We start from the raw sequence: 16725 nt of genomic DNA on the forward strand, positions 1-16725 counted from the left end.
TGCTTGCTCAATGTACAGATTGAATAATATCGGGGAGAGGCTACAGCCCTGTCTTACTCCCTTCCCAACCACTGCTTCCCTTTCATGTCCCTCGACTCTTATAACTGCCATCTGGTTTCTGTACAAATTGTAACAATGACATATGAAAAGGTTGGATTATTACTCACCATACAGAGAGATGTTGAGTCACAGACAAACACAACAAAAGTCTTTTTGTTGTGCTTGTCTGCGACTCAACATCTCCAGGACATTGGGAGTAACGAACTATTCTTTTCATAATATCATTGTTAAAACTCTATCACTGTACTTGTGTCGCCAGCAAACATCTCAGTTTCTGAAAATACACCGATGTCTTTGGTAATCTTGCATGATACCACATTTGTTGTTCTATCTCTACAAATTTAGTTTGACTCCTGTGACGAGACTTTCTGTTTCTGAGATATACTGCATACATACATGGGGATGCCCGTAGCACCACAATGTTTTAGTTTGTCCTGTGAAATTTCATGATCAAAACAATCAGAGGCTTTGGCAAGCTTAGAGAGAAAGCTATCAGGGTAATTACTTTGTTAACTTGTGTAAGAAAATATTTATTGCTTTCTCTATACAGAATCCTTTACGTAAGCGAAACCAAGCATTTGTTGAATGGTTCTTGTCCAAAAAATGGTTGGATATTCTTTTGTAAGTTATATTTCCAACAACGTTTAGAACATGGGAAGCAAAGAGATGGATCTAAATTAGATCTAACTTTCATAAGCAAATTTTGGTCTATCAGGAAATAGATCTTGATCGACTGGCTACAGAGGCAACTTAGGAAGGTGGTGCAAGATTTAAGTTTGTTGGTTAGTCAGTCAGTTAGTTACACATTCCATGGATTGTTCTGCACAATTGATCATAATCATGTAGAACAAATCATTTTAGATTCATATTGCAAATTAATTTGTACATATGGTTACATGTAAGTTACTAATTTGCCCACCACTTTTTACATATTACAGTAATAGAATTTCTTCTATGGAATAAGGAGAAACTTCTACATTTCTTTTATTAAATTTTACTTTGCTGCTGTCAGACGTTTTATGTCACTGGGTAAGTGATCAAAATTCCTTGTTGCAGAAATGTTTTTGAGCTAAAGATAACCTTAATGTGGAGTAATGAATGTCATTTTCCCTTCGGATATTGTAATTATGTACCATGTTGTTCCTTTTAAACTGTAGTGGATTATTTACAAATATGCAAAATATGTCAACTTACAGATTTGTCACTGCCCAAGATTTGCATTGATTGTAAGTGCAAATGTGGCTGAACTATGTTGTTTCAGGAGTTCCAAAATGTGTTTTTTCTGATTCAAAGTCTCATCAATATGGACTTCTAAGAGTTTTGAAGTTTCAACTGTATTTATTATTTCCTCACCATCAGTTTCACTTATCATTAGTGTAATATGTCTAGATGTGCAAAACTATAAATGCAGTTTCTTTTTAAAATGGAGGGTGAGACCATTCACAGTAAACCAAACAATGATACTTCTAAGAGCTTTGTTTACCATTACTTCTGTTTCTGTATGTATGCTTGAACTGTTTATAACAGTAGCGTCATCAAGCACATAGAAGTAATTCTGTTCATTGTATACTAGATGGAAGATCCCAAAATGAGATTTTCACTCTGCAGCGGAGTGTGCACTGATATGAAACTTCATGGCAGATTAAAACTGTTTGCCAGACCGAGACATGAACTCGGGACCTTCACCTTTTGCGGACAAGTGCTCTACCAACTGAGCTACCCAAGCACGACTCACGCCCCGTCCTCACAGCTTTACTTCTGTCGGTATCTCGTCTCCTACCTTTTAGATGGAAGACCATTTACATATATGAGGGACAGTCGTTAATCTAAGATTGAGCCAAGGGGAACTCCATATGTGATTTCGCCCCAGATAGAATATTGTCCCTGGACTATACCGCTCGAGTTACTATGTACAACTTCCTGCATCCTTTTTGTTAGAGATGACATTATTCATTGGTTCGCTAGATCATTAATCCCATAAAATGTCAAGTTATTTGTGATTCACATAGTCAAAAGCCTTTAAGAGGTCTAAAAACACCAACCAGTGCTATTCTATTATTCAATGCTTGTAAAATCTGGTGAGTGTGCATGTAAACAGCATCTCAGTGGAACAACCTTTCTGAAACCCAAACTATGAGGACATCTAAATCCACCGACCCGTTGTCTGCAAATGTCAGTGGAGGATGGTGGTAGGGAACAGTGCAGGAAGAGATTAGATTAGATTAGACTAATACTAGTTCCATGGATCATGAATACGATATTTCGTAATGATGTGGAACGAGTCGAATTTTCCAATACATGACATAATTAGGTTAATTTAACAACATACTTAAGTTAATATAACAACTTTATTTTTTTGTGTTTTTTGTTTTTCTTTATTTTAATTTTTATTTTATTTTATTTTTTTTTTAATATTTTTATTTTGTTTTTTTTTCTTTTTTTTCTTAATTTATATCTAAAAATTCCTCTATGGAGTAGAAGGAGTTGTCATTTAGAAATTCTTTTAATTTCTTCTTAAATACTTGTTGGTTATCTGTCAGACTTTTGATACTATTTGGTAAGTGACCAAAGACTTTAGTGCCTGTATAATTCACCCCTTTCTGTGCCAAAGTTAGATTTAATCTTGAATAGTGAAGATCGTCCTTTCTCCTAGTATTGTAGTTATGCACACTGCTATTACTTTTGAATTGGGTTTGGTTGTTAATAACAAATTTCATAAGAGAGTATATATACTGTGAATCTACTGTGAATATCCCTAGATCCTTAAATAAATGTCTGCAGGATGATCTTGGGTGGACTCCAGCTATTATTCTGATTACACGCTTTTGTGCAATAAATACTTTATTCCTCAGTGATGAATTACCCCAAAATATGATGCCATATGAAAGCAATGAGTGAAAATAGGCGTAGTAAGCTAATTTACTAAGATGTTTATCACAAAAATTTGCAATGACCCTTATTGCATAAGTAGCTGAACTCAAACGTTTCAGCAGATCATCAATGTGTTTCTTCCAATTTAATCTCTCATCAATGGACATACCTAAAAATTTGGAATATTCTACCTTAGCTATATGCTTCTGATTAAGGTCTATATTTATTAATGCCGTCATACCATTCACTGTACGGAACTGTATGTACTGTGTCTTATCAAAATTCAGTGAGAGTCCGTTTACAAGGAATCACTTAGTAATTTTCTGAAAGACAGTATTGACAATTTCATCAGTTAATTCTTGTTTCTCAGGTGTGATTACTATACTTGTATCATCAGCAAAGAGAACTAACTTTGCCTCTTCATGAATATAGAATGGCAAGTCATTAATATATAATAAGAACAACAAAGGACCCAAGACTGACCCTTGTGGAACCCCAGAGAGAGAGGAGAATCGTGACACTTCACTTCAAAAGATGGTAATGAATATGTATCAACCGTTATATATTCCTACGTAACACACACATATAAGCTCCAGGTAAAGTGGTTGTGTTTCCTCATTTTTTTTTAATACTATAAGACCTCTTATAAAAGCCAAAAAACACATTTACTATGATACTATGACAATGAGAGTTAGTAAGAAACACACAGATCTTTTGTTATGATATCCCAATAAGACATATTGTGAACTCTGCTGTACTTACTTCTCATAATACCAAATTAATATCCGTATGCTCATGCAAATGCAAGAATATCATTTCTTGGAAAGTCAAACCTTCAAATTAGGTAAGTTTCAAAGCAGGATTTTAAGAAAGATATCCATTAGAGACTGTTCAGTAGATTTCACAAGAGTTTAAAATAATTGTGTGTTAACTCCAGGAAAAGGCAACATTTTTACATTTTAAGAGAAAAACTGTTATAAATGATATATAATGATATATAATATTTATTCATGAGAGATAACGTGTTGAGGCTGATACTGCAATTAACATATGTGAAAGATTATAAATATCTATTGACATCACCTTTTGAATGTTTTTTTGCCTGGGCTGCATGCAAGCACATCCATGTCGGCTTTCAGAAACTAAAAACTACATTCAGATTCACAAGCATATTAAAAATAAGCCTATTTTCAGTATCAGATTTTTGACATGCTATATCACTGGTTGGAATTCTTTTATTCTTGCAGAGCATGAGAAGTGAAAACTGTGCCACAGAATAATACTAAAACACAGTCACCCGACTTTTATGGAAAATACTCTCTACTATACAAGTCACAAAGCTGTGTTTCAAAAAGTGGCTCATTATCTCAATGTGTGAAAAAAATCCCCTTTCAATAATGTTCTACTTGCATCATCCTACTGATTTTATTTCCTTCGCTTTAGCTACTGTTGTCCTCCTCTGATCCAAATTCTATCCAACCCCAATTGGTAACACAGGAGAAGACCAAGGGAAAAACAAAAGAAAAGGCATAAAGAAAGCAAAAGAAAATGCATAAAGAAATCTACAAACTACAGCATTCATTCATCACATTTAAAAAGTTCATCAGATGGTCACAGCTAAACATTGCTTTGACTCATGCTGATTTTAATAGTGAGAGACTGCTTTGGATTCTTCTTACTTGAATGCCACTACATGGAATGAGGTAAGTTTGATGGCAAAGCCATAATTTGAAGAATACCTGATGAACAATCATAAACATTTGAAATGTGTACAAAGTCAGGATGCAAATGTAAATCTTTGTATTTCACAGATGACAGAGCCAGGTCTACCACTGATCAGTGACAATCAACTTCAATTTTCCATTATCTTACTCTCACTTTTCAAACTCCACATACTTGCATACCTTGCAGGAAAAGCTCATTTAAGAGAAAGGATGTGGTGGAAAATTGCTTAACCACAGCCTAAAGGACAACTGTAGACCGTAATTATTAATCATTAGCAATAACGATGCTGATACCAACCTCCCTCACATGTTAAAAATGTTAGCGTCTACAGTGACAGAGAACAGTCAACTGCAAAGTCCAAGTTTCACTATGTTGTATATCTGGGTTTAATCATCTCATTCTGAGGTATGTTAAAGAAGGGAATTAAATTATGGAAAGCACAGAAATCCTGAATCTGGACTGCAGGATGAAAATTTCAACAAGTTTATATTCCAAGTACAACACATGTACTGTGAGAAATAAGACCAGTTCTCATATCTACAGAAGGAGTTGTCATGCCATCAGCCTTCATTTGTATAGTGATGCAGTAATAAAAGTAGTAGAGGGTAAGCAACACACAACCACTTCATTCTGCCAAATGATGATATAAGGGAAACTAAAGTAGAAGTCTAAAGTTAACTACTTCTTTTTCAAGCCAGATTTCATAAATAAATAAAATAAACCTCCACACATTTAGGAAGCAAAACTGAAACAAAGTTTGTAAATTTGTGACAGTATAAAAATAGCTTCCAAATTATATAGCACTGCCTGTCAGAAATTTTAACCCAATTTCCAAAAATTCCAAATGAAATATATCTGACTGTTTCTTTAGGAAATAATAAAGGACAAAATAAAAGATGAGGACCAATAACAGCATTTACAAATGGAAGAGAGCCTCGTAGACACAATATTTGGAAAGAACAAAGGTGATTATGATGGTGAACGACAGTTTCTCTTGACACCTGTCATATCTTACTCCCTTTTCTGTTGGTCCTGGCAGGCAACTTATTAGTTTCAATGACAACCATGACTTTTACTACATAACTTATACTTTGGTCTATTCTATTTTCTAGACATCAACCATTCATCTCTGAAATTCACGCAAAAGTATACTTCAAATACCAACAGACCATCAGGTCCACTGGGTAGATAGTACACAGTCTTGCTGCTACAGGTTTCTAAAGAGATAGGAGCAACTTCAGCTGCTAAGGTAATAGGTGCTTAACAACCCTCATAATGCACTATTTTACAAGCTAAGAAACATTAAACTCGTTATTTTAGAAATATGTCCTTACCTCTGCACTGTTTCTTACAGTAGCTAAATCTGACAATGATTATCTACACAGTGGCTGCTTAATGTTTATACATTCGGATTCAGGGACACATAAAGAAACTTACAGGTATTACATGCTGAGATATTCGGACTATGCTAATGTGCCAGCTGTGCACTTTGGATGAAAAATGCAATGTTGTAAAGTCTGCATTATACAATAAACATAAGCCCTTAGAAGTCTGATATCCCATACAATGTTCACTTGCGAAAAACTGCTCAAGAGAAACAAGCACAAACAGAAACTTACCAGAAATGTTGCACAATAGTATTTAAAAAATAACAGCAACAATAGCATTAAAAGTATCATAAAATGTAATAGACAAAATAATATATCTGCAAAATTGTGATTATGGCTCTCATTGCTGCAAGCCAGTGGCACATATATGCAGTTTATCTGCTAGTGAAAGTAACTGTATTGCAAATTAAAGAACAATTCAGTGTTATTACTCAAATAATCAGTTGCTGGCCATGTACAATTCCAAAATACATTATGCTATCAAAGAGTAACAAAAATCACACAAAAGGCGTACTTACCCAGGTAAGGAACTGGCAAGTTTGTAACCAAGCAGTGAAAATAAAAGATTTAAAAACTTTTGAAATTTATTTCTTGCATTAAAACTATAAGGAAGGGGTTGTTCTCTGTTCTTTACAACTTACAATGTCAACAGAGACAGATAATATTTAAACAACAGATACAGCAAAAAATAACTGTTCTGAGTGGTTCATTAATGACCACAAAATTGGTAATGGCATTACAACTTCAACAATGAACCTCTGTTGAGATAAAACAAGAAAGGATTGAAATCAGCCAGCTTTGGACATTTGTGTTTATCCACCACAGGAAAGTTTTGACCTCTGTAGTGTATTGTTCCTCCACACAAATACCCAGGGAATCAAGAACTACGAAGGATCTAAAATTTTACTTTCAAATCTGATAAAGTGAAATAAATTACTTTTAATAACTGTACAGTTGAAATGAAAAGACAAGAAGTTCAAAAAGCAGAGTCTGAATTAAAACAGGACTCACTCAAGCACTTTCTTAAACTTATGTTTACACAACAGATAATTATCTCACACAAGTTTGAAAAACAGTCAGATACTCACGTTCCTCCAAAGTCGATGAAGAATAATCTCTGAAGGACTTCGTAAGTAAGGAGAGTCACACCAAACTGAGGCGATGATCTGAAAACTCGGGCTGAAATGGAATACAAGCCAATTGATAAGAGAGACATTGCCCAGGAAAAAGAGAATACAGCAAAAAGTTTGAAGTGCTGAACAAAAGCAAATTTTTATTGTAAGTAAAGAGTAGCGCTGAAAAGGCATTCACTACAGGGTGGTGGGATTAGCCTCAACTCTATTATCCATTGAGGTGGTGCAGGGGTTAAGGCACTGGACTTTTACTGCAGAGGAAATGTGTTGAAATCTGTGATTTCAATGGTTTCCCTAAATGCTTACAGAAACGCTGGTTGTTTCCTTTCAATAGGCCAAGGCCAATTTCATTTGAATTGCTGTCCAATATGAACTTTGAGAGTAGCCTGTAAAAGACCTCTACGCCATCCAGAGTTAAATTACTGATCACATCCACTGCTTTAAATGGTGTATTGTCTTAATCACACAACAGATTTTAAAGTTCAACTGCAGTATGAAGGAATAAAATTCAAGGAACAGCAGATCTGCGGGAGGTTAAAATGAATGTAACCATGGAAATGACAATTAAAATTAGATGGACTGTTCCGCAATACACTTTTTTATGACCAACAAGTAGATAACCTACAGCTACTTTTGTTATGTAGAATGATCAATTATAAACAATGATATGTAAAGAAAGATTACAATATGAAGTTTTCATTGCTGTGACTGTGGGTAGGTGCACTGGATTACTACTTTAACAGGACTACACTGCCACCTTAATATTACAAAAATATTTACACTGTTGTAGTTGTAACTGTAAACTAACAATTTTATGTAAGCTCTTTTTGACATACCCACAGTGTACAGGTTATGAAATCATGCTGTGCAACAAACCACACATTTGTTTTCATATCACCGTAACAGACTGTGATTCTGAAGTAAAACAAAATTACTTTTACGTAAGTTATTACAGTAAATATATAAATTTGAGTATGTGCACAAGATACTTTACAACATCATGAAAAGAGAGTATAATATTAAAAAATATAAGTGTGCCCTCATGACAAGACAGTGTCATTCAAGTGGGGCACATCAGAAGTGCCACATGTACCTGAGCATACCGTCTGATACCAGTCACGCTAATAGAGTAATATAGAGTAGTATCACCAGATGGCTGTGGTCTCATGAATTATAATAAAGGTTTTCTACATTTTTTTATAAACGTATATGAAACATTATATGAGAGAATGCAATATGAATCATTTTAAAATGGAAAAAGAGTACAATATCAGGCACATAAAATGGAAAATACACTACTTAATAATATTTCATCAATTTTCACATTTGGAAAAATTATTTCCAGTAAGGGAGTTAACATTAAACACTTGTCACATGCTAAAAGAACGACATAAGTGGGGTACAATGTAAATAACAGTACGAGACTTGCTTACTTGATGGGACTATGGTAGTAGACATTGTATTGAAATTTTGCAATTATCGTGCCATTTTACACAATTATTTAATTGTAATGCATACATCAGAACACAGAACATGGCAAAAACGTAATAGCATCTTGGCATGTTACAGTAACAGTTGTACACATATTGGAAGATACACGCCACAACCTAAGATCGAGGTTATTGATTTAAGGTGAACACTTGCATATTCCAGCGACAAAATCTCATTATTGAACTATACACTTTAAGAATTAACTTCTTAAAAATAATGTCACTTAAATGCAATCCTGCATGCCTACGGCACTCATTTAAATAATGAACAAAATTTTGTGTAGCAGCTCGGCATGTAGACACTGGGATGGATTATTGACACACACTTTAGATTTGACATATCCCCATGAGAAAAAAATCCACAGGACTCAAATATGCACTGCTTGAGGGGCAATTTATGTCACCCCTCCTAGAGATCAATTTGCCACGGAAAATTCCATGAACTTGCAGTGCAGACTCACTGGACATGTGTGCTGTGGCTCTGTCTTGCTGACACCATGATCTTTGGTTATAACCAGGAAAGTCTTGAAATTCAGGTGCCAAAAAGTCATTTAAACCAGCACATAACTTTCCAAATGCACTATAAATGCATGAGTGCCCTCATCCTCAATAAAGAATGGGCAAATTATTCCTCAAGCTGTCATCATAGGCCATACAGTGACTTTTGGCCAATGAAAAGGTCTCTCATGCTTCTGTTTAGGATTTGTTGCATTCCAGTAGCAGCAACTCCTATTGATGTGACCATTCAGGTGAAAATCTGTCTCGTCAGAAAACAATATGTTAAATGTCACATCATTAACAAACTGCAGTCTATGCCTAGCATCCTGAGGCTTTAATCTTGCACCAACTGTATTTTGTAAGGGTCCAGTCTAAGGTCTTTTTACAGAATTCAATGCAATGATGATCTATGCACATAGAAAAAACTTGCATCCTTACAAATTGAGAGGTTAGGTCTATTACAAACAGAACAATTTGTATTCTCCACGGATTTGTACGTTCTTGATGATCACCGAGTGAGGTGGCGCAGTAGATAGCACACTGGACTCACATTTGGGAGCACGACAGTTCAATCCTGTGTACGATCATCCTGATTTAGGTTTTCTGTGATTTCCCTAAATTGCTTCAGGTGAATGCCGGGATAGTTCCTTTGAAAGGGCATGACTGACTTCCTTCCCCATCCTCCCCTAATCCAATGAGACCGATGTCCTTGCAGTTTGGTCTCCTCCCCCAAATCAACCCAATCTTCTCGATGACCTTCGGCGCCCAGATTTCGGTTTGACCAGTGCTGAACTGGTCCCCTAAAATGTTTTGATCCATTTCGGGATAAGGGGATACTTAGGACATAATTTATATTATGCAATCTACATCACTGCAAAATTTCCTCTGTGCTACACTCACTGAATCACCATTTTTGTAAAATTATCACACACAGAATACACAGTCTGCTCCTGAGAAGTGCTCCATAGTGACTGAATTACTAAGGGCCAAGCAAGCGATGAAAGTACCCTCACTGTCCTCCAATATGTTCGGCACGCACAGTGAGCTCTTGAAAAATACACTTTCTGTGGAGACACCCTGCACTATGTCTGGAGTAAGAAAATAATAGAAGACAATTTTCCACTGGTAAAAGTTTTCTGTTTATTGATGACAACGATGACACTAAATGTCAAAGTAACAACTGACTGTATCTGGCAGTATGTAGCAAGCAACCAATCCAGACACGTATGGCATTTCTTGATGTGCCACACATCTATGACTCTTGTCTTGCCATGTGGACACAGTTATATTTTTTAATGTTCTATTCTCTTTTTCCCATGGGGTTGTGTTATTTTACACATTTATTCGAATTTGTATATTTGCTATAATAACTGATGAAAGGTAATTTTGTTTTACTTCAAATTCACAATCCGTCATGACGGTACGAAAACAAATGTGTGGTTTACCACACAAGATGATTTCATAACCTATAACCTGTGGTTATGTCAAAAACAACTACGTAAAATCATTAATTTACGATTACAGCTACAACAGTGTAAATATTTTTGTAACCTTGCACATCTGAAGATGGCAGCTTAGTCCTATCTAAAATTGCTACACCACGAAGATGACGTTTTACAGACGCGAAATTTAACCGACAGGAAGAAGATGTGTGATATGCAAATGATTAGCTTTTCCGAGCATTCACACACGGTTGGCACCGGTGATGACACCTGCAATGTGCTGACATGTGGAAAGTTTCCAACCAATTTCTCATACACAAACAGCAGTTGACAAGCATTGCCTGGTGAAACGTCGTTGTGATGTCTCGTGTAAGGAGGAGAAAAGCGTACCATCATGTTTCAGACTTTGATAAAGGTCCGATTGTAGCCTATCGCGATTGCGGTTTTACTGTATCACGATATTCCTGCTCGCATTGGTCAAGATCCAATGACTGTTAGCGGAATATGGAATCGGTGGGTTCAGGAGGGTAATATGGAATGCCGTGCTGGATCCCAACGGCCTCATATCACTAGCAGTTGAGATGACAGGCATCTTATCCACTTGGCTGTAATGGATCGTGCAGCCATGTCTCAATCCCTGAGTCAACAGATGGGGCCGTTTGCAAGACAACAACCATCTGCATGAACAGTTCGCTGACGTTTGCAGCAGCATGGACTATCAGCTCGGAGGCCATGGCTGCGGTTACCCTTGACACTGCATCACAGACAGGAGCGCCTGCGATGGTGTACTCAACGACGAACCTGGGTGCACGAATGGCAAAACATCATTTTTTCGGATGAATCCAGATTCTATTTACAGCATCACGATAGCCGCAACCTTGTTTGGCAACATCGCGGTGAATGCACATTGGAAGCGTGTATTCGTCATCGCCATACTGGTGTATCACCTAGCGCGATGGTATGGGGTGCCATTGGTTACACATCTCGGTCACCTCTTGTTCGCATTGACGGCACTTTGAACAGTGGACGTTACATTTCAGATGTGTTACGACCCATGGCTCTACCCTTCATTCGATCCCTGCGAAACCCTACATTTCAGCAGGTCCTGTACGGGCCTTTCTGGATACAGAAAATGTTCGACTGCTGCCCTGGCCAGCACATTCTCCAGATCTCTCACCAATTGGAAACGTCTGGCCAATGAAGGCTGAGCAACTGGCTCGTCACAATACGCCAGTCACTACTCTTGATGAACTGTGGTATCATGTTAAAGCTGCATGGGCAGCTGTGCCTGTACAAGCCATACAATTCTTTTTGACTCAATGCCCAGGCGTATCAAGGCCGTTATTACGGCCAGAGGGGGTTGTTCTGGGTACTGATTTCTCAGGATCTATGCACGCAAATTGCGTGAAAATGTAATCAAATGTCAGTTCTAGTATAATATATTTGTCCAATGAATACCCGTTTATCATCTGCATTTATTCTTGGTGTAGCAATTTTAATGGCCAGGAGTGTATTATAAACAATTATGTCCATGCACAAAATGCAATGTTCTTATAATTTATAGTATCATCTCTATCACCATCTATCATACACAAAACAACATTTATGCAGTAAAATAAAGTATGAAACTAAACTGTGATGTGGTGTGTAAGGGAGCAGACACAATTCTTAGGTAGATAAAAAATGTCATTTCAATCATGCCCATATGTAATTTTTGCTTTTTTCGATTTAAATTCACTTTAACCTCCAACAGAAAAATTTCCAGTAACACGAACACCCCTTAATGATAAGCTTAAGCACCGATAATGAAGCAGTGCTTTGAAATGCAGTATATATTATTGGTTAACAACATATTTTGCTCTTAAGACAATCAACAAAATGTCATTTAATTCTGAATTTATCTCACTGTCTCAAGTTGCAAAGAAAAGTCACTATGAAAAGAATACGATCTTGAGAGAGATCAAATGGACACTACTGCCACCCCTCCCCCCTTTCCTAAAGTCCACTCGTAAAATGTGGTGTCCTGGTAACAATGGAAGTATCTGTGATGTTGATTGTAAAATATATGGACACTGTCAAAATCAGAGTTGGGGCACTCTTCTGCCCCCAGACAACTGAAGCCAGAAGTATTTACAGAAACTTTTGTAGCATCTCAGCAACTGCTGAACCAACCTGACACAATTTTTCAGTTATGAGACAGTACTGATCTTACATGCTTTAAAGTTGACAAACCTGTGCATGTGATCAGGCAGAAGGGATGCAGTCTTACCAGGGGAACATTACATCCCACATAAACAATCCCTATTTGTGGGCACCACGGGGATTTACTACCTTAATTCCTTGAGACACATGTGCCCTGCCAAAGGTATGTACTGACAACAATCGACTGGTTTTTATGGTTTTGCCAGCAAAAGTGACTAAACTGTCAAAGAGTCACCCTGTATTGCTGGAGGTGGAATGGCCCAGTCCATCAACAGCAATGGAGGGGAATTATGGACAATATCATCACTCGTGCCCTGCAAAAGATCAGAAAAACCACTCAATACTTGTCAGCCAAATGCTCAAAAATATGCACCAGCAGGCAACAAAAAGATGGGGTGGCAGATAAAGTGGCAGAAAGCAACCCCAATCCCCTGCACAGTCTGCTACAGCAGATGATACTATTAGTGGCAGTTTTAACCCAGCCACCACTTTCATAGCAGACTTTTGATACTATCAGTAAAGGAAGCCTTAAAAATTTAAAAGAAAGAAAAAAAAAAGCCTATTCCAGCTGTTTATGATTTCTACCAACTGAATGTGCTGAGACTTTGTATTTCACTTGTATTGTATCTGCATGTCACTCAAGTGGCCATTACAAAATGTAGCAACATCACTGTCATGTACAGAGCAAAGTATTTCCTTTGCTGAAATGACTGAGGACCAGGGTAGCCCATCTAATTCAATTACTTGTGTGTCTGACTAAATGCCAATCTTAATAGTAATATAGAAAGACTGAAACCATCTGGAGGGAAGGGGGAACACAGTAGAGGGTGGAGAAGAGGAGGAAGTGATGTGGCAAACGAAGGGTGGGGATGACAAGGGGAGCAGTTGGGATGGCAAAGGGAAGGGCAGAGGGGTGGCAGGAGTTGCAGGCAGGGAAGAGACAATGAGTGGAGGAACTTGAGTTGCAGGGAGAGGAGAGGGGAAGGCATGGGAATATAGAGAGGATCTAGAGTGCAAACAGAAGAAGGGGGGTTGAGTGTAGTAGGAAAAGGAGGAAGCAATGGAATGGAGATGATTCTGCAATGAGTGAGAGAGGGGCACAGGGATGAGGAGACGGAGGAAACAACATTTGAATAAGATCTGCATGAAAGCTTTTACTGTTGATGCAACTTAAATCTACTGTAAAGAGGCATCAATTTCTTGCACCAATAATCATGCAAATATTAAAATTTTTTGGTGTTTGATTATTTTACGTATGCAGATTGATCTATCGAAGAAGCTAACACAGAACAGCACATCAGTTTAAATGTAACTTATTTAAACAAAATTTCAAAACAAGCCATGCACACTGCTGTAAAACTGACTGAAGTATTAGTGTATTAATCCAAGCCAGCCATTCTAGAACATACTAATATAACACAAACTATACTATACACAGAAAGCAATTTTTATGTTCCATTTTTACTATTAATGTAATCAGTGTTATGCTCAAATATAAAGCATTTTTTCTGTCCCAGTTTGAAAATGATTTCAAATTCAGTAAAAATATACGGTATCTAATATCAGAGTATTACAAAAGTTTATAAATCAACTCAAGTTTACTGATCCACAATATCTTTAAAGCATTTTCCTCATTGGCTGTCCCATTCCTTTTACTTTATATGTTCTGCTCAATGTTGTGTCAATGTTTGTCCCAAAGACACAGAAAAATTGTAAGTTAACTAGACTAAATTTAGGAAACAGTACTAAATTTATTTTGTTTGCATAAAACATGTCAAATGCTGCAATGAAAAAGTGGAATTATGTTTCACTGCAACAAAAGACTAAAACAGACAAAACAAAATAAAAATGACTTTGTGCAAACACATTGACACCTCTAAAGCCTTGCCTTATTTAAACTGCTGACAGTTAACCGTTTTTGTACTTTATACTGAAAACATACAACAAAGTGACTTTGAAAAACTTGACAGTGAGTTTTCAAAATACCCACAGCTGTTTACTTTACATCGCTGTAAGTGCATGACTGCGGGTTAGAGGTCTCGCATTCTACTTACGTTCGTTCTATCTGACAATATACAAGACACAAATTTTTTTCACTACAACCTTGCCCATCTCATTTCAGTAACCAATTAAAATTGTACCGTTATCGTTTATGAAGAAACTGTCTATCAACTGAGAAATCATGCAATAAATACACTGCCTGACAAAGGAAGTGAAGCACCCAGAATACATTGTCGGATATCAATGAAACTTCGTACAAATAAGTATAATGAGGTGCTAGGTGTAAGTGATATGACTTGCAGTTCTTTGTGACCAGCAGAATGGCAACCAGAGGACAATAGAAATGTCTGCATATAGATTCATTACCAGGTTTAGTTTGGTTTATAAGGGGCACGAACAGCATTAGATGTTGAGTAATAATGCTGAAGGGCACAACAAAGCTACATACTCGTGTGAAACAGTGTTATCAGCATTTGACAGGTTTCGAAAGTGGCCACACTCTGGGTCTACATTTAGCCGACTGGTCAAATTGTGTAGTATCCAGATTTGTGAAACATTCAGACGTGACAGTGGCACGATGTCGGACTGCGCAGGAATGTGACGATAGGCATATTTGTCATTGAGGTTCTGGTCAACTGTGCCCGTGCACTACAACAGACGATTGAAGTATTGTTGCACCGAGCAGATCTAATCACTTCAAATCTATGTCTCCCATCTGAGAACATGTAATAGATGGTCTGCAACATTCCAAGTCATCCTGGACCACTGGTTGGAGAATAGCAGCAGCGAGACTACGGAATTACCATCCCAGGTGGAGGCTGCCGTTAACTCCACAGCACAAACAGCTGCGTCTGGACTCGCGCTGTGACCTGGAAGCGTGGACTGCCGACACATGATAGCACACTATGTTTAGCAATGGGTTTGCGATCCTGTGTAGTGAGAATGGAGGCATCCTGGGGATCGGTTCCATTCTTTCAATGTTTTGGAGGCACACAGTGGTGTTACTCCTAGTGTTACAGTGTGGAGATCCATCTAGTACGATTTCCGGGTGTGGCTGGCAGTGAATGAGGAAACTTTGATGGCACAACAGTACATCACAGACATCCCACGTCCACACACATTCATTTTGATGTGACAGTATTGTAGCACCATTTTTCAACAAGACAATGTCAGTTCATACACTGCACGTATGTCTGCGAACAATATCTGTGACACTCAGGTACGGTCAGCAAGATCCCCCACATCTATCCCTGATAGAACAAGGGTGAGACCAGCTCGGAGATCGACTCTGTCCTACTACCAGTATCCCAGATGTCAACGATCAGTTATGACAGTTAAGAGCCAGCTTGGCTCAGGAGAGAATACAACAGCTTTAGGACACCCTTCCCTACCAAATCAGTGCATGTGTTTAGGCCACAGGAGGTGCAACATCATATTGATAAGCAGGCTCATATGTTCATAAATCTGACTCAATTTTGTAATCACTGAAATAAAATCACGTACCTTTTCAACCTGTGAAGTTTCATTTTGTTTGCTCTTCCCTTCCGGGTGATTTACTTTTTTTGTCAGGCGGTGTTTAATGTAATCCCTTGTGTTGGATCACTAACGTTTGATAACTTCATTTACTTATTTACGGATATTGTACTGAAAACAGGATTCAGGGTGGTTTCATTTTAATGTTTTGTGAGGACTGCTGAGCTTTGCAATTCTAATGCAAATGCTTGACGCATAGCAACCGTTAAATAACGGCTTAAAAGAGGACATCAGCGAACTTTCAGGAAGTAAAATATACATTTTAATTAAAATATGGGATAAACATTTTAGTTATGTTTTCAATAAAACAGTATAGTGCCCTCTCTTGTGAAAAGTAACAGGTATATTAACTAGCAATTAATATCCAGAATTGGCATAGTGG

General features: G+C 37.4%; 1 protein-coding gene across 4 annotated transcripts in view; it reads right to left on the reverse strand.

The window, feature by feature from the left end:
* The window catches only part of LOC124552730 (calcium-binding mitochondrial carrier protein Aralar1), a 719518-nt gene that overhangs the window by 13166 nt on the left and 689627 nt on the right, over positions 1-16725 (reverse strand). For all 4 annotated transcript variants that reach the window (XM_047127069.1, XM_047127068.1, XM_047127071.1 and 1 more), the window contains one exon: positions 7133-7223. In XM_047127069.1, coding sequence (XP_046983025.1) covers positions 7133-7223 — 91 coding nt within the window. The remainder of the gene's footprint in view (positions 1-7132; positions 7224-16725) is intronic.

This window comes from Schistocerca americana, chromosome 10, assembly GCF_021461395.2.
Source record: "Schistocerca americana isolate TAMUIC-IGC-003095 chromosome 10, iqSchAmer2.1, whole genome shotgun sequence".
In the NCBI taxonomy this organism is placed as follows: Eukaryota; Metazoa; Arthropoda; class Insecta; order Orthoptera; family Acrididae; genus Schistocerca; species Schistocerca americana.